At 40.6% G+C, this 19,105-nt stretch overlaps 1 protein-coding gene across 1 annotated transcript in view; it reads left to right on the top strand.

Annotated features, from left to right (window-relative positions):
- The window catches only part of NUAK1 (NUAK family kinase 1), a 58,994-nt gene extending 40,374 nt beyond the window's left edge, over nucleotides 1-18,620 (top strand). Inside the window, exons 3-7 of the mRNA XM_063133415.1 lie at nucleotides 4,657-4,808; nucleotides 5,891-5,956; nucleotides 11,762-11,881; nucleotides 13,310-13,442; nucleotides 16,058-18,620. Coding sequence (XP_062989485.1) covers nucleotides 4,657-4,808; nucleotides 5,891-5,956; nucleotides 11,762-11,881; nucleotides 13,310-13,442; nucleotides 16,058-17,202 — 1,616 coding nt within the window. The 3' untranslated portion in view covers nucleotides 17,203-18,620. The remainder of the gene's footprint in view (nucleotides 1-4,656; nucleotides 4,809-5,890; nucleotides 5,957-11,761; nucleotides 11,882-13,309; nucleotides 13,443-16,057) is intronic.
- Nucleotides 18,621-19,105: the final 485 nt, after the last annotated feature.

Below are 19,105 nucleotides of genomic sequence, written 5' to 3'. Positions count from 1 at the left end.
AATAAGCAAAGTTGTATATATTTATTCACATTGCAAAATTTATTCTTCCTCCAAGATAGGATTCTTTTTCAAAGAACATTATGTTTTTGCTAAGGATTTGGGTGGCAGAATGGGATGGTGGCGATAGAAAACATATTGGAAACTGAAGTAGGAACAGCATGCTCAGGGTTTTCATGGCTGAGCTGTAGGCAGCTGTCAGAAGATAGCCAGAGACCGGAAACCAGGAGCATGGAGTTGTGCCAGGGAATCAGAACTGAGGGACCAAGCCAAGAGTCAGAGCCAAAAAACACAGCAGAGCCATGAAGAGTGTTGTTACTCAAGCAAAATCCCAGCCCAAAGAGGAAGCCCTTTATAGGTCTTCCTGTCTAGAATGGCCCAATGGCCAGAATGGCTGGCTGGGACCAGTCCAGAGACTGAAAATACTTCAGTGCCCAGTGAGATGCTCCAATTGCACACAGGGCAATTGCATCCACAGCTGAAGGACTATGGTTTTTACCCCAGTGGAAAGGCTAAATTTCTAGGGAGTGGAAATTACAGACCTGCCTTATTAGGTACTCTCTTACACACTCTCTACATCCTATCCTGGAGGAGAAGTTACCTATAAGGCTCCTGAAGTAATGAAATCGCACTAAAACAGAGATTTTTGGTCCACAGTAAGCTCAGGTGGACAGGTTAATAACACCTATTTTAAGTCATCTGCTATGCATCATAGTCGCTGACTCCCAGTTGTGTAATGGGGTAATGTTGTCTAGCATTTCCATTTTAGCAAGCCAAAAAAGCCAAGCAGCCGTTCCTCATTAAATTTGTTTCTGTGCAGTAGGTGGTGGCAGCAACTATACAGACTTTAGAAGCTGGCCAGCTTTAGAATAACCTGCATTAGAGTGACAGGTCATAAATCAAACAGAATAAAAATACAAAGTGAGCCAAGCATTTCAAATAGTTATACTGAAACAAATTGTTTATCATCAGCTTAAAGTTTATGTCTTAGCAGGGAAGGGTATTTATTTACCTCATTATTATTATTTGTAGTAAATAATACTATACCTAAATAACTTCATGTAGAGATTTAAGGAATATCAAAACCTCTTTCAGTTCAGTGTTACAAAATATGGCATGACATGAGCATTGTTGTGATATATCAATTTCGCAGAGATGATGTGGTACAAATGGTTACCCGGTGGAAATGCCTCTCCAGAAGACTTGCATGGACCTAATTGTAGAGAGACCATACCTCTGTGGTAGAGCATTTGCTTTGCATGTATAAAGTCCAAGGTTCCATTGTGGGCATCACCAACTGAAGGATTTAGGGCAGCTGGGCCAGAAAAGATATCTGCTATAAATTTTGAAGAGCTGTTGCCACTCAAAAGATAGTACTTAGATAAATGGTCTGATGTAGGGTAGCTCCTGGTATATTCTTGTATAGAGCAGCTCCCAGTATGTTCTTATATGGTATCTTTAAGTAATTAATTAAGTAAAAAAAAAAAAAGAGTGTGCTTGTAAGCTTCAGTGGCACAAAAATTTCAATCAGTGGACTTGTCTACACCTAAGGGTGTAGAAGGAGGGAAAGGGGGAGAATCGTGGACTTACCTGCTTCTGTGATCCTCCCCCAGCATCCAAATGGCAGCACAACGTCCAGGAAGTAAGGAGGAATGTCACAGCTGCCATTTTTCCCCCCAGAAAGGAAGCCCTGCGCTCACTTGCCCCCAAAAAATGGTTTGGGGATGGTGAAATTGCTGCCCCCATGGGCACAGAGCCACCCCACACGGTTCTGTGCCTGTTTCAGGCCCTGGGAGCATGCAGTAGACCAGTTGTGATCCTTGGGATGGTCCTAGGACAGCAGGAAAAATCGGGGTAACTGGGGAAGCAGTCGTCCCTGCCTGCCTCCATGATCTGCTGGACGATCTAGGGACGACCACAGGAAAAAAGCATGGTATAGACATGCCCAGTGACTACAATCCATTTATTCAGTTGAACTACTCTAGAGTGAATGATGGCCAATATACTTTTCCAGTAAGGTACTTTTTGTGGGCCTATATAGCATATCATTGATTTGTTAGAAAATGTATCTTTACAGTTATAGAAGCCTTTCCTGTTAATGTTGTCAGTAAGGCCATTTTAATAACGTTAGTTCCTCTCTAGAAAACTTCAGCCTGTCGAATTTGGAGAGGATGCCACAATGTAATCCATCCAGAGACAGCTCATATGGTTTCCAAAGTTCATTGTTAATGAGGATGAAATCACTGGAACGAACCAGTGCTTCATAAGCAGTTAGGTAATCGACTAGTCAGCAGCCAGTGTTTATCTGGCTGCTTTCTAGTGTGCTCTCTCTCTCTCTCTCTCTCTCTCTCTCTCTCTCTCTCTCTCTCTCTCACACACACACACACACACACACACACACACACACGCTGTTTTGCTGAACATTTTAATGAGATAGAAAGAACTACTTTGTCATATACAAATTAGTGATCAAGTGATACATGACAAATCGTAAGAATGAAACTGCAACCTTAGAGTTGAGAGCTACATCTTTGTATTTAACCTTCTTCAAATTCCCACTGATGGAGCTCTCCTAAAGTTGCCTTACAGCAGCATACTGGTTGTGCTAAGGCTACTTATATCAGTGAAGGAAAATCTAATTAGCATGGAAGAACTGCCAAACACAGTCTTTTCTCAAGGAGATATCGCTGTATACTGAAATTCATGCAAAAATGAAAAACGGTTATAGGAGCCTTCCTTGCTGATGTGGTCACAAAGGATATTTTAAAAAGGTTAATTCCTTCCTAGAAAACCTCAGCCTGTTTCCTATGTATCCGGTAGATTGTAGATGGAGAAATAAAAATATTCTATAGCAGCTAATGCTAGTGATCAGAGTTGACTGATTATAGCAACTAAGAAAAGTGATCAGAGCTGACTGCTTGTTTGAAATGGTTTGTTTGTTTGTTTATTTAAGGAATCTATCCCCTGCTCTTCAGACAAATATTTTTTAGAGTCGCTAACAAATTTAAAATAGTACACAAAAATGAAACCATGATTGATAACATAAAAATAAAACAGTAGCAGCAGAAAACAATAAAACCTAGATTAAAACCATGCATAAAAGTTCAAACTAAAAGGCTTATAGACATTTATATTCCTATTTCATTATGAAAAATTGCTTTAATTGTTCTCAATTTTTGTGCAAGGTGACCCACAAAGCCTGTTATTTTGAATTTTGCCTATTTTGAATACATCAGCAGGTAATCCAGGCCTTGCATATATGGATTACATGCCACTTCTGAAAATGGCAGCCTAGAGGTAGCCCTAAGTAAGAATACTGCAAAGTTTCTAAAGAATAGGTGCAGCAGTTTATGTGGAAGGGGAGTTCTCAAATTTGGATGGCTGGTTAGTGATTTGCTTTTCCTTTCCTTGCCATGTGATTTTGGGTGAAATTTGTATGAAAATGGCACACATCATAGAGTTGTCTCCAAGCATGAGACCTGCAGAGTTTCAGAGGGACAGGTGCAGGAACTAAGGATTATGACTAGAAGCCAGTTTAAGGCTTTTTTTCATAGGCCTGGTAGCCTTAGAAGGATGTACATCTCATGGCCCCATCTGTACACTCCCTCAAAGCACAGCGATGGGAGAGCCCCTGGTAAAATTTGTCCTATTATTAGAAGGTGGACCTGTCTGTCTTTCAACTCCCTCCACCATCATTATTTAGAAAAATGAAAGCAAAAGATTCTATTTTAGGAGACATGCTGTCTTTTCCCCCGAAGCAGAATTGTGAATGAAGCCACATGCAGGATCCAGCTTCAGCTTGGGTCACTTTGGCGGGAAGTCCACTTAGCTTTGGGAAGCACCACTAATGGTCCGGTTTGGCTTAAGCTTTAGCTGAATCAAATGCACGTCCCTAATTGGTAGTTAATTATATTCCTATAGTGCCTTCAGCATCCAGTGTAAATTCCACTTAATTCCTTAACAATCACTACTCGATACTTTCATCTCTCTCTGTCTTGTGTATGTATGCAAAAGAGAGAGGAGAAAGAGTGCAGAAGTGCAAGCTGCTGTCATGTTGCTCTATGTTTCTGTGCCTGGAAAACCAATACAAAGCAACACTGACTGCTGTTCTCAGCTTTAAAGGGCGGTGGAAGGCACCTAGGGATGCTTAAAGTTTTAATTTGGTCCATATTTCAAAGCAAATTGACCTGATCTGCATCTCCCAGACTAATGTGCAGGTGGCTTTTGGATTACCCCCTTCCCAAATTTTGTGATACAGTCTCATTTCAAAAATGAACCAAGATGTATAAAACACATATTTTAGGATATGTTACATATAGAAATGTGTACTTTGAGATGAAATGCATTTCTAGATGTGTATTTTGTGAGAAAATACATTCAAAAATATGTATTTTAATATGACTTTTCATGCAGACTTCTTTTAAAATCACAGTACAGAAATGGGACAGAATGAACTTGTGAATTAAACACGTGTGAAATTGATACAGATGAGAAATAGACCAATCTGTTCATCCATGTACATGGGCTGCAGCAGGGTAGGAATTAAAGAGGGGAACAGCACAGTTTCCCTTCTTTTCAAGACTGATCATATGTGCTTCTTATGTTTACTTGTAATGAATCAAAAGTGCAGGGTTTTTTGTGTTTTGTTTTCATCTACAGTGTTTGAGAACAAAGATAAAATTGTGATCATCATGGAGTATGCAAGCAAAGGGGAATTGTATGATTATATTAGCGAGAGGAGAAGGCTGAATGAGCGGGAGACAAGACACTTCTTCCGGCAAATTGTCTCTGCTGTGCATTACTGCCATAAGGTGAGCAAAGCAATTGAGCCGGATTTGACATCTTGAGTATTCTTGTGATTAAGTTTTCTTTGTGTGCTGTTTCCTATATACCCAAAGCATAGGCGACTGAGATGCAAAACTGTGCCAGAGCAGATAGAGGGTGGCTTCAAATGTGTATATATCATGCTGAAGTAGTCCCATATATTGTTTTATATATTCAAGGCTGATCATGCTGTCATAAATTGCTTCAGATACGCACTATGTAGTAGGGAGCACAACATGTACAAAAAACTGCAAACCTTTACTATAGAAAGGGCATGTGTGAAGGAAGACCCCTCCAACAGCTCTGTAGAGAAAAACCAGAGTTCTAAATCATTACACACACAAAAATCAGTTTTTTTTAAAGGCTCTTAAAATACAAAGATATATTTGAAAGATGGGTTTAATCTGCGTTAGTATTAAGACAGGTTTTGTTCTATAGGTGCAATGACTGTGAGCCATATAAAGAAAAGATTTAAATCAGCTCTTTTTCCTTAAAGATCATTTTAACTGAGGTTCGTTTTCATCTTTCCCACTTTACAACACAGAAAATCTACTACAATTTCTGTATACTTTAATTTTAACACATTTTAAGAAGCTGTGATGTGAGCAGAACTTGTTAGGTATTAATCCTAACGTTTGAAATGATGTGCAGTCTCTTAAGGATATAACTTATAATCAAGCCTAAAAGGCAGAGACACTGAAAGAGCTGGACCTTTTGTAAGGCCTTTCTTACATTGAGAGAGTTTGCTTTCTAGTGCCTGGGAAGAATATATTACTTTCACAAAGTGATGGGAGGATTGGGGTTGGAATTAAGTTCCGAAAAAGAGTTCCCCTGCTGTTTTACAGCCTTTGTGGGAGGACAGATTCTAGTCATTCTTCCCTTAACCACACAGCAAGTGACTAATACATCTCCTGTCACTAGTTACTAGGCTGCAAGTGTTAAGACTGAAGTGTAAATACAAAGACCACCCTGATGGCTTGCTTCTTTAATCCATCCAATATTAAGTCCTCCCACAAATCCTTTTTTTTTTGTCCATCCTCATGTTCTTTTCATTACTTTCTTGTTTCAGAATGGTGTCGTCCATAGGGACCTAAAACTGGAAAATATTCTTCTTGATGACAATTGTAATATCAAGGTAAAAGTATTTTCTGTTGTCTGATTATTATTATTTTTGTCACAGGAGCCATTCAGCATATGTATAAGTAGGATGTAGCCACTATTTTTTCTGACTATTTAAACAATTTCCCCCCTTATTTGGAGATAAGGAACATGGTCTTTTTCCCCTTTCAAGAGGAGTAATAGCAACCCACAGGAGAAACAGAAGAATCTCCACACAAGACAATTTACTCTACAGATGGTATTTTGCTGGCTGCTGGGGCCATGAAAATGTTCTTGGCCTACAAGATTCAAGTACCTCCTCTGGAGCACTCTGAACATCCTTTTGATCGTTTATGAAAAATAAGCAAATGCAGTTTCAAAATAAACTCAAGCGAAGCACATGTCCTTCATTAGGAAATGGCCTTAGAACTCCAGGCATAATGATAGCTTTTAGATTGGCTTTTGGTGATGTCAACTATGTCAGAAATCTTTAGCGAAAGCATGGGAATGACCTTTGCATTCTTTCTGGGGGAAAAAAGAATGGCTATGAGACGAGATATGTGATGCTGTTCTGAGAAATTAATGATGTTCCCAGATTTCACCTTGAGCTATTTAACACTCACAGACTGAGTTTGGACGGCACGATAACCAACGGTGGGTTAAATAGTCAATGTTTGGTTATTGTGTCCTGTGTCATTTTTTCACACCAAGGTTGGTTATTTAGCTGAAATTAACCAATGCTGTGCAGGGTTGATTATTTGAACAATAGTTGGTTATCGTGTCATGTGTCAGGCAACGTTGACTATTTTGTCACACACATTTGGTTATTTTCAGCAACTACAGAGTCCCCTGGCAAGAGTGAACAAAGTGGCAGCTCCCACGCTAGTGCAGCCAGCAGAACTCACAATGGCTGATGGGATACTAGTGGGAGGACTGAGTGAGGGAGAGAGGGCAGGGGATGTGTCAATCAAGCACACCGTTGACTAATAGTCTGCTCGACTCTGGCCTTAATCCACACCGCAGTTGATTATAATTATCTTGTGTGGGCAGTACACCCTCGATAGTCAACCATGGAATTGACTATTAACCCACCATTGATTATTTTGTTGTTGAAATGCAGCCACAAGGTGCTTAATTATGCAATGCAAGCTTTTCTTATATTGGCATCAGATTTTCCAGGATATGGTCTGAAAGCATCTGATGCTGCAACTCTGCTAACTCAAAGCAGGTCTGGATCTGATCAGTGCCATCCCCTGGTCACACCATGTATGTCACCTTGAATTCTGTGGAGGAAAGGCAAGACATAAATGTCATCAGATTTAGAACTCTGCTACTATATTGTACCTGTCATGTGCGGTGTATGGCCTTGCTCCATGTTTATGAAACACCTGGTATTTTCTTCATTGTTAATGACGTTTTTCATGCAGTTGTCAAGAAGACATAATTTGAAAATGTATAATTAACATCCCACTTAAGTATGTGCTGTTTTATTATCAGCCACCACTTTGGCCTTGCAACTTTGTGGCTGATGAAATAACCAATAGTGGCCGAGGACATAAGCAACGGTGCCCTCCATATGATACAATAACCAACAGTGGTTCTAATAGCCAACTTTGCACAGTGTTGGTTATTTGCATTGGTTATTTCAGCCAAATAACCAACCACTGGTTAAAAAACTCTCATCACACAACACGACAAGCCACAGTGGTTTAAATAAACAACATTCGACTATTTAAACTACCATTGGTTATCATGTTGTCTGAAGCCAGTCAGTCAGTATTACTCTCATCACAGTTCCAGAATTTGGATTTTCTCAAACCAAGCCTACTTCCCCCCCCCCCCATTTATATCTTACTTGTCATGCTGTTGAGGCATGCCTACAGTGTTTGATAGCATACAAAATTCCACTATTAGCCTTGATACCATAGGCTTAGAATTGGTTTTTCAGGTTTCTGTATTAATCTCCCTCCCCACTGTTTCACTAAACAATATTTGTTGGCAAGGAAACACATCTGGGTTTGTAAATTATTGACGTGCAGTTGAGGAAATCTGGAAGACCTCATTTTCAAAAACATTGGTAACTGTATATTTTTAGAAGACTAGAAATGTGCTGTTTTGCAAATTAATGGAACTGTTTTTGTATTGGTAAGCTATCTAATCCCATTAACTTGTCTTAAATAATACATTTCATCCAGTGATTTTCAAAGCATGCTACATATTAGAAATGTTTAGAATGGGTGTAACCCATCAATGCAAGCAGATATACATGTGAAAATGTTTAGTAACCAGTTTGCAAGACTATGAGCAAAATCACTAACCAGACTTAGTTTTCAGTATTATTTTTCTTGGTTCCATCCTTCGTAGGAGAGTGGTGGCAAGAGTGTGATGTCATCACATTCCCTAAAAATGAAGATTTCTTCCTCTTTGCTACTTAAGGGTAGGAAGGTGCAAAAGAGGGCAAGGCTCCTGTACCTTTAATAGTTGTGAAGAAGAGGAAATTTCAGCAGGCGTACATTCCATAAAACTTTCTGCCCTGCACAACTATTAAAATTGCCAAAGCCCTATGCACTTTTTCACCTGGCCACACTATTGCTATGGATCTTACAGAGTTTTGGCCAATTGGTTTTCTCCTGTACTGGGCAATGACATCAAGTCATGTCACTGTTCTTCTATAGTAGTGCCAATTCATATGCAGCAGAAGCCCCACATTACAAAGAATACAAAAATCTAAGAGAGAGACCCTAAACACTGCAAAATCTGTGGTACAAGTCTCTTAGGAAAATTCACTTTCAACAGAGCAATGTAAAATTGCTGCTGCTTATGCTATCAGAGGCACCTCTACACATTTCTCCTCTTCTTATTAGTTGGAAGAATTGTGGGTCTTTGACTTCATTCCTTACAACAAGCTGCATTTCTTTTGCTCTCCTAACATTTCCCCACAATTTCCTAACGGCATTTAAAAATGACGATCTTTACTGTAACTGTACATGGGGTAACTAAAAGACTAACAAGCCTAAGCCAAAGTCAAAGGACTGTCATTTTCCCCCTAAATCAATTGACAGTTACACGCACGCACGTGCGCGCACACACACACACGGCATGTCTATACCAGTCATTTATCCTGGGAATTATTCCCAGGATCATCCCTGTGCATGCAAATGACACAGGGGATCCCGGGAGCAGTCAGGCACGATCCCTCCATTTTCCTGGGATAATCCTTAGGTGTAGAAAGGGAAAGGGAGAGAGAGAGAGAGAGAGAGAGAGAGAGAGAGCGCACAGCAGAAAAAAGCACATTCAGTAACAACAAAAGGATATTGGAAAATGGCATAGGGAAACAAGATAAACAACAATCTGCAAAGGAAATCAAGAAGTCTCTCTGACTGTGTGTTTATAAGTGTAGTTATGTGTCTTTAGAAGTACTCCACATGCAAATCTTGGGTTTCACGAACATTGTATTCTCTTGTCAATAATTCAGCTACATTTTCTAGTCCAAAGGTCAGTAGGAACAGGTCCAGTTTCTCAGCTGGTTCAAACTGAAGTGTAGGAGCAATGTCAGATTACACTAAGCCCAAATATTTAGAAGGAGTACAAGCTTCATACTCAGTGAGTAAATTTCATCACGTTTATTGTAGATAGTGGAAACAGTCATTTCCTTGAAGGTAAGGGAATACAAAGTCTGGCTTTTCAGCAATCCCTTCCCTGTTTGGGAAACCTTTTTTGAATTAATGCTTTGGCTCCGTTTAAGTGCCAAGAACATGAAGGAATCTTGGCTACTATTATTTTTTTTCCATAGTGGGGGGAGGGGAAAATGACAGCTTTAATGGGAAAAGCTGATAAACATCAGTCTGTGATTATGGGAGTTGGCCATGATAGAAATACGTTTTCCTGAATGGCCAAAATGAAAACATGAATGCCTGTTAGGAGTTTGCTTTTGGTCGGAACTGTATACATTCATAAATGCGTGCAGATATCCACATGTTTTGTAGACTGCATGATGATAAGGGGGACAGATTGTTCTAAGCATGGATATCATGCAATATCAGAACTAACATTAGCAGTAGCACCTCCTCTAACTAAAGCTAGTTCCATGGACTAGGCTGCAAACTCTAATACTGAAAAAAATAAATTTGGATTGACAGACCACTATTCTTTAGCTTAAGACTTACTTCCTGCAAGCCAGTCAGGGTGACTTATTAAGAAAGCAGAATTTATTGAAGGCAATTAATTGCAATCTGAACCCTGAGAATATATTTGCAATCGTACACCCACTGCTTCCAATGAGATTCAGTGAAGATTTTACAGAACTCAATTTGCCCGGAGTTTCTCTCCTGCATCTGCTTCCAAAGAATTGCTAGAAGGTTTGAGATACCAACTTCATTTTAAAGATGTATTGCAAATTAATTTGAAATGAGATGAAGCACTACAGACCGTAGTTCCATGTTATGAGCAATAACACACATATACATGTACCAGCCAACATAGTAGAGATAGCTGGACTGCATACAGTAGATAATGCTAAAAGGTGACATAAGTCAAAATGGCAGTGTTGCACATCAATCTTACATATGATGGAATCCAGGACAATGAAGGGTCAAAAATTGCAGGGCTGGAAAGGTCCCCGCAGGCTGCCTACTCCAGTTGTCTATCTTAAAGTGGGACCTTCCATCCATTTAACCACAACTGTATCACCCTCTTCAAATTAGTTTACATTATCCTGATTATAGCATGCCAGAAGCAAATTGTGATGTCTGCTAAGTGCAGAGAATTGTTTAGAAAAACAAATCAGGCTACTCAACCAAATGAGCAAACCAGTTCACCTGCTGTGGAGGAAGGCAACATTATTTGGAATCACTAGCTAATTTGATGTAGTGAAGAACTACTTCTTGAGCCAAACATATAGATCTCTTAGATCCTGAGTGTGGAGCAAAAGCTCTTCCTTAAGATTAAAATTGTCCTTTAGTGCAAGTCCTCCGCATCTATAATCCAGACTGAAGCTGTAGCAGTGGAGGAGACATCCTTTCTAAATTTATAAGGCCTAGAGTTTTGCAAGCCAAGTCATATGAGCTCTGTCTACTTCAAAGTGACATATGCTTCTATTGGGGATGCTTCTGGAATTTTGTTTTTGTTCACCTGAGTTTCTCCCTGGATTTTGGAGCTCCAAATTATCAAACCTTGTTTCCAGAGTTGAATCAATGCATTAAGAACCCATCATCATTCCAGGTTTTTATTCTCAGCTTTGCATTGTGCAAGTTTATTTCAGCTCTCGCTGTTCGATGCCTCCTCCTCCCGCAACATCACCAATGTGCACATATCTATTGATAAAATACTGCATAAAAGCAATCTTGATGTGGTAGCACGTATGATTGCATCAATACTCTTTTGTGCAACTAGTCTTACCAATGCGCATGTGCATTTGAGTCTTTCATAAAATGACACAAAAAATATGTATAGTTGTACCAAGATTCCTTTTGTGTGTTGTTTTACCAGTGCATAGGTGCACATCAATGAAACACTGAATTAAAAGAACATTGATGCAACCATACATATGATCACATCAAGATTGCTTTTCCAGTGCACATGCAAAAGCTGGGGCAAACTCAGCATACTACCATTTTGAAATTAATTTGGGAAATTATACTAGTGAAACCTAAACACAGGGGTGAGCAAACCTATGGAACAATCAAGAAACCGGATAGGGGAAAGTTTTTACCAGTGTTAAAAGTCATCATCAGCCAGGCCTATTGGTTTGTTCCTAATGCCAGTGTTCGCCAATAGGTCACACTCCCTATCTTCTGTTTCAGCAAGTTATGCTACATAATCTTGTTACATTTGTCTTTTACAGATTGCAGACTTTGGGCTTTCGAATCTTTATCAGAAAGACAAATTTCTCCAGACTTTCTGTGGAAGTCCACTGTACGCTTCTCCAGAAATTGTCAATGGAAGACCTTACCGAGGCCCAGAAGTAAGTACAATGGGAAAACAAGATTGAAAGTGGAATGTTTGGGGAAAGCAAATGTCTGGAATTTGATTAAATGATCACAGGCTTGTGCTGGGGAAGGGTATACATTGTTCAAAAGGAATAGACCCAAAGGGAAGAGAAGGAGAGTAGTGTTATATGTAAGGAATGTATACACCTGTGTGGAAATCCATGATTCTGAGAATGGAAGCGCTGTTGAAAGCATCTGGGTAAAGATAGAGGCAGGGAGAAACAAGAGTTATAGTGTTGTAGCAATTTACTATAGACTACCGAGCCAGCTGGAAGACATGGATGGTGCTTTTCTGGAACAGATGACAAAACCTTCACAGAAGCAAGTGATAGTAGTAAAGGGTAAGAAAGGGGCTTCCAAGTATCCTAACGCTGCAAAGAATGGAACATTGAACACATTTTTGGGTTGTCTGGCTGACAACTTAATCTCTCAGATGGTGGAAGAAGGAACAAGGGAATCTGCAGTTCTGGACTTAATCCTGACCAACAGTGAACAAATGGAAGATGACTTGAAAGTGGTAGGAACCTTATGGGAAAGTGAACATTTCATCTTGGAATTCATGCTAGATATGCCTATGAAAGCTGAGCTTAGTCAAATGCATACTTTGGACTTTAGGAATGGCAATTTCAAAAAGCTCAGGAAAAAGGTGGGTGGGACCCCATGGTTAGAAATCCTGAAGGAGAAAAGAGTTCAGGAGGGATGGAAGACCATGAAAATTGAAATACTGAAGGCACAGTCACAAACTATTCCCATGAGAAGGAAAAATGGGGGACATTTGTATTCCTCTTTGGTAATAAGTCCCTCCTTCAGTTTCTTATACCTATCTCTTTGGAGTCTCAGTTCATCAGAGAGCTCCCTGTGCACCACACAGGCTGAAAGAGTTGGGTAGGTTTAGTCTGGAGAAGAGGCTATTAAGGAGAGACATGATAGTGATCTTCAGATATCTGAAAGGCTGCCATGCAGAAAATGGAGCAGAGTTGTTCCCTGTTGCTCCAGAAGGAAATACTAGACCCAACAGGTAGAAATTGTAGGGAAGCAGATTTTGGCTAAACATTAGAAGAAACTTCTTAACAGTGAGAGCTGCTCAACAGTGGAAGAGTTTGCCTCGTGAGTATGTGGGTTCTCCTTCACTATTTAAGCAAAGGCTGAATGGCCATTTAACAGAGATATTGTAGTTTCACCCTGCAGTGCAGAACCTATAATTAAAATACATTGTTCATTTCTGGCATGGAATAACCTTTAAAAGTTGTTTTCATTCATTTTGCATACAAATTGCCAGATTTTCCACAGGATACCCATATGCTCATTATTAAGAATGGCTGGATGTTCTGTTCCTCTGGTAATTTCATAGACTTCAAAAGTTCACTTTTTTAGCCTTTGTGTTTCTTGTCTCTCTGGTCTAGGTTGACAGCTGGGCCCTTGGTGTATTACTTTACACTCTGGTTTATGGAACGATGCCCTTTGATGGCTTTGATCACAAAAATCTAATCAGGCAGATCAGCAGTGGAGAATATCGTGAACCAACACAGCCTTCAGGTATCAAAAAGACCTGGCATAGTGAATTAAAACAATAAGGGTTTTAATGGCTTGTTTCACCTATTTTCTGACCCTTAGTTTATGGAGGACCTAGGTGGATGAAGCAGGAAGATAGGTGATAGACAGCAGGTTTGCCCCAGTGCGATTTGATTATAGCATTGATGGTTTTTAAAAGTCTATTGTGGAACATCTGGAGGAGAACTCTCTACAATAATAAAAATCACCAATGTGTGGGTGCTCTTAGATTATACAGGCTCAGAGCCCTTCACAGGCCTTGGCTAGATGGGGCGAAATCCCGGGGCGATCCCCGGGATCGTCCTTGTGAATCCACATGACGCACAGGGGATCCCAGGATCAGGGAGGGATGATCGCTCCCTTGCCCCAGAATCTCACCCTACCCTTTAAGCCCACTTTTTTCGCGGTCTCAGGCTGAGCCTGGGACTGTGGAACATGTGTGCGGGTGTCGCGGTTTGTCCCGGTTCCTCGCAGTTAGTCGTGAGGAGCCGGGACCTGCGCATGGGGTGCAGAGCTCCTCAGGAGCACTGCACCCATTGGGGGTGGGGTGGGGTGAGCAGGGAAAATAATACTTTTTTTTAAAAAAAAAAAAGCTTTACCTTTTGCCCATGACCGCTCGTGCGCATCTTCTCCTTTAAGAAAAAATCCCAAAATGGCAGGCGCGACACCTTTCCCTCTGAGGTGGTTGCGCACTGTGTGTGTACAGAGGGGGAGATCTCGCGATAAAAATATTGCGAGATCTTCACCCCTCCGTCCTGCTAGGTCTAGCTAAGGCCTTAGTTGCAAGAGACAGCACACTTGGAGTCTAATGCAAATACTGAATAATAACCCCATTGCTGAGGCAATGCCATAAGTTGGACAACCGGGGAAGCTATGTAAAAACCCAGTTCTGCAAGTTTTAGGCACCAGTACAATTATCATAGATAACAAAATTACCAATTATAATCCAAATGAAATTCCATTACATACGGCATTGTAAGACTCTCTTTGTTGTTCCACTTCTCCTGACTATTTGGTTATCATCAGGATCTTACATTCTTTTACAATCAGCTTCCATCCTCATAATAAAAATGGGAGCTCCTGAAAAGGTCATGCTTGTCAGGCAGAACTTCAACAAAGAACATAAATCCTACCTTGCCTAGCTTCTTATACTTGCAGTCCTGAACTAACATGATGCCAGCTTAGCGTAAAACAGGCATACTAGGTTTTTTAGAAAAAAACCCATTTCTATCATGGGAAAAGCTCCTTGCCCATCATGTGGGATGGTGAACATGGGCATGCCAAGGACCTGTCATCTTTCTCCCACTGAGGTGGTAAATCTCATTCTGGGCGAAGGCTGTTCCCAGTCTGTGTCATTTTCACATGTGTTCATTCAGAGTCTGTTTCATCCTGTCTCCACATCGATCTTACATCAAACCACTTAGTGATTTTATTATATTAAGTGGTATATAAGTATTACTAATCAATTAAATAAATAAATAAGATGTGATTTGAAACAACATTGCATGAAAATCCACGTCATTGTTAACCATTTTCCCCCACAAAAAATGTTCATTGCGCCATGCATGTTACCGTAAGATAAGCAGTTTTGTACATATTTTTAACTTCAGTTAAACATTTTATATGTATTTTCATACTTTTTTTAAGCCAACAGCATTTGAAGGAATTTGAAGAAATGTGAAAAACAAATGATAATTGCATTCTGATCTGTGTGTTAATTTGAAAAAATGTAAATCTGATTGATTCGCTTAAAAATGCAGACCAAATGAAATCCTCAAGCATCCCTATCCTGAGTTATACCACTTCAGCCTGCAGGTTCACACAGAATCTTAGAATCATAGAATAGCAGAGTTGGAAGGGGCCTACAAGGCCATCGAGTCCAACCCCCTGCTCAATGCAGGAATCCACCCTAAAGCATCCCTGACAGACGGTTGTCCAGCTGCCTCTTGAAGGCCTCTAGTGTGGGAGAGCCCACAACCTTCCTAGGTAACTGATTCCATTGTCGTACTGCTCTAACAGTTAGGAAGTTTTTCCTGATGTCCAGCTGGAATCTGGCTTCCTTTAACTTGAGCCCGTTATTCCGTGTCCTGCACTCTGGGAGGATCGAGAAGAGATCCACATGATGGAATGTTCCTACGTACAAAAATTCCCTCCACATAGAAAACTAGAAAATAGCAAGAAGGATTATGGTTTAGTATTCTCCCTGATTTCTAGTCTTCTAGATGCAGAGTTTTGTTTATCTATTGTATGGAGGAGCACTCATTCATTCATCGGAGCTCTGTCTGCAGGCTGAAGTGGTATAACCCAGACACTGGTTTACCATCTTGGTGAGAACTAGGCTATAGTGATTCAATGTCCTTGTACTCCATGAAGCCAACCTTAATATGGAAAGCAAACAAAGTTTACTAAAACACAGAGGCAGTTTGTATCATGAATCTGCAGTTAGGGAATACAAGATAGATGGTTATAAAACAGCTACAGTTCTTTCCTTCTCTTGTAGTGCTTTGGTGTATCTGTTCCTAGGACATATTTCTGATCTAGAAGTAAAGTAAAAAGATCTATAAATGGAATAGTTTTAATTGGTATTTTTTCATCTATAGATGCTCGAGGTTTGATCAGATGGATGCTGATGGTGAATCCTGAGCGCAGAGCAACCATTGAAGACATAGCCAACCACTGGTGGGTTAACTGGGGCTATAAGAGCAGTGTTTGTGATTGTGATGCCCTGCAAGACTCTGAGTCCCCTCTGCTGTCTAGGTTCATAGATTGGCATCATCGTTCCAGTGGCCTCCAGCCAGAAACTGATACCAAAATGAAGTGCCTTTCCAAACCAAAAGGATCTGAAGCCATGCTAGAGAGACAGAGATCCCTGAAAAAATCAAAGAAGGAAAATGACATTGCACAGTCTATCCAGGAAGGAGGAATTGAAAATGCATGCAAATTAAACTCCAAGAGGCCAAAAGGCATCTTGAAGAAAAGGAGCAATAGTGAACATCGATCTCATAGTGCAGGATTTATAGAAGGAGTAGTCAATCCAGTATTGCCGTCCACTTTTAAAAAGGAGCAGGAGTTATGTAGGACAGGCATGTCCATCAAGAACACTGTGGAGGGGGAGATAATGGGTAAATACAGCACTAAACAGTCTTCCTTAATGCCAAAAAAAGGAATTCTCAAGAAGACTCAGCAAAGAGAATCTGGCTACTACTCATCTCCAGAACGGAGTGAATCTTCAGAACTCTTGGACCATAATGAGGAGGCAGGAATCAGTGACACATCCCCAGGCATCATTGAAACATTAAGGATAGAGACTCACAGCCATTCCTACAGGCGCAAGGGTATTTTAAAACATAGCAGCAAGTATTCCACCAGTAGCACAGATTCAGCTTTGATCAGCCCTGACACACCAACACTGGAATCCATGGAGGAAGCAGGCCTGCGTGGAGATGGGTTATCTCGAAGTTACAGCCGCCCTTCTAGTGTGATAAGTGACGACAGCATCTTGTCCAGTGACTCTTTTGACTTGGTGGACTTGCAAGAGAACAGGCTTAGAATAAGGAGCTGTGTGTCTGCTGAAAACGTCCTCCAGATCCAGGATTTCCAGGGACTCCAAAACCGTTCACGACCACAGTACCTGAAGCGTTATCGGAACCGGACAGGCGATAGCAGTTTTTCCCTTCTTACAGACATGGATGATGTCACTCAGGTCTACAAGAAAGCTCTGGAGATCTGTAACAAACTTAACTAGCAGGGTGGGGGTGATAGCAGGGCTGGAAAGAAAGGGTCTTGGGTACCTTTATGATGGAGTTGGTCCAATATATCAATTTGCTGACAGTGGTAGCATTATTGAAGTGACATTGAACAGACAGACTGAGCAGAAATCCTTCAGTTATGTCGAGGAAAAATTCATCTCATTCTCATTATGCAACCCAATAGCTCACACAATCAAAATACTACCTAATGTCCAAAGAAGTTACAATAATGTATGAAGCAAAACCTCTGGAATCTGGCAGACAGAAAAGGATCATGTTCCAGTGGCTGTAAGCTGAAGCTAGACAAAATGTAAACTGGAAAAAGGGTACATATATTTATATTAGAGAAGGTAACTAACCACTGGAAAAGCTATAATACTAAAGAGTAAAAAATAATAATCATTTTAAAGTCAGCTGTTAAGTATAAGAAATCATTTGCAGGTGGATTGGTTAACATCCATATGTTTAAGCTAATGACATTTTCTGATTTCCAGCCACACAAGGCCCTGATCCACAGATATATACATGCAGCATTTGGCTTTCTGTTGCATACATCGATGCAAGTATACGTACCCAATCAATGGTTGGCATTGCCAGTTATCAGCTGATAGTGCTACCTTGTGAAAAGCATTTAGTAATTTAAATGGAAGTGTTTTGTATTTATAGAATTTAGGCTTGGAAGAGATAGCAATGTAGTAAAAGGATGAAGAGCTGGTAGTGAGGAAGAAGAAACCTTCTTCCAAGCAAAAAGAAGCAAGCAGGGGCTCTGGAAATCTGCATGGCCACAATGAGGCTAGAGAGCATGGAATCTATTTGACAGAAGTGGCTACCTTCAGTAGATTCTTGGGAATCTCCACTTTCTTCTTTAAAAACAACAAAATTCTGCCATTCTTGGTTGCTGAGAAAAAGCTGCAAAGAAAAAATGTGTTACCAGTTTCTGTTCATACTTCACACCTGTGATTTCCACATGACCATCAGTCTGCTGGCACAATCCAGAGAAAGTTAGGAGTGCTTAACTCCACTTGAAACTAATGGAGTACTATGTGCCATTAAACAATTGTTATGCCTTAATTTCTCTGAATTAGATTGCATACCATGTCTTCTTTCTGGTACCTTTCTCTTATCTTCCCCAGTCTTGCTAGACAGGTCTTGTAAGAAGACTCAGAACCAAATAAAAAAGGTTAGTTTCTACAGAATCATGATACAGAGGAAGAAGATAAGACGTGCGCCTAGGCAAAGGGTTAAATGTAGCAGAAGTTAGGGCGACCCTATGTAAAGGAGGACAGGGCTCCTGTATCTTTAACAGTTGTAGAGAAAAGGGGATTTCAGCTGGTATCATTCTTATGCACCAGCACTTGGTGACATTCCCTCTTCATCACAACAGTTAAAGCTGCAGGAGCCCTGGCCTCTTCTGTATCCGGTCAAGAGGGCAGGGCTCCTGCAACTTTAACTGTTGTGTTGAAGAGGGAATTTCACCAGATGCTGCATGCATGCAAATGACACCTGCTGAAATTCATTTTTCCATACAACTGTTAAAGACACAGGAGCCCTGTCCTCCTTTCCATTTGGTCACCCTACAGAAGTAGCCAATCCAAAACCTCATACTAGAAAGAGCAACTGATAATCTAAAAACAGATTAGGGCAAGAAATCAACATGCAGGAAAGCTAAGAAGGACCAGGCAAGCACACTGAGCGGCTTGCCATTTCCTCTTCCCACCCCCTTTTTTAGAAGGCAGGATCTATCAAGACAGAATGCAGGTGAATCTTCATGAATTGAAGACATTCCTGCACAGGTCTGGAAATGAGACCGGACAATCTCCGCCGCCCCCCGCTCCCCGCTCAAAAGGAAGAAGAAATTCTGAAAGGACAACCCACTTGTTCATCTATGCAAATTATGTG

Source organism: Elgaria multicarinata, chromosome 9, assembly GCF_023053635.1.
Source record: "Elgaria multicarinata webbii isolate HBS135686 ecotype San Diego chromosome 9, rElgMul1.1.pri, whole genome shotgun sequence".
In the NCBI taxonomy this organism is placed as follows: domain Eukaryota; kingdom Metazoa; phylum Chordata; class Lepidosauria; order Squamata; family Anguidae; genus Elgaria; species Elgaria multicarinata.
The sequence above is the reverse complement of the archived record's forward strand: the minus strand, read 5'-3'. Positions and strand labels throughout refer to the sequence as shown.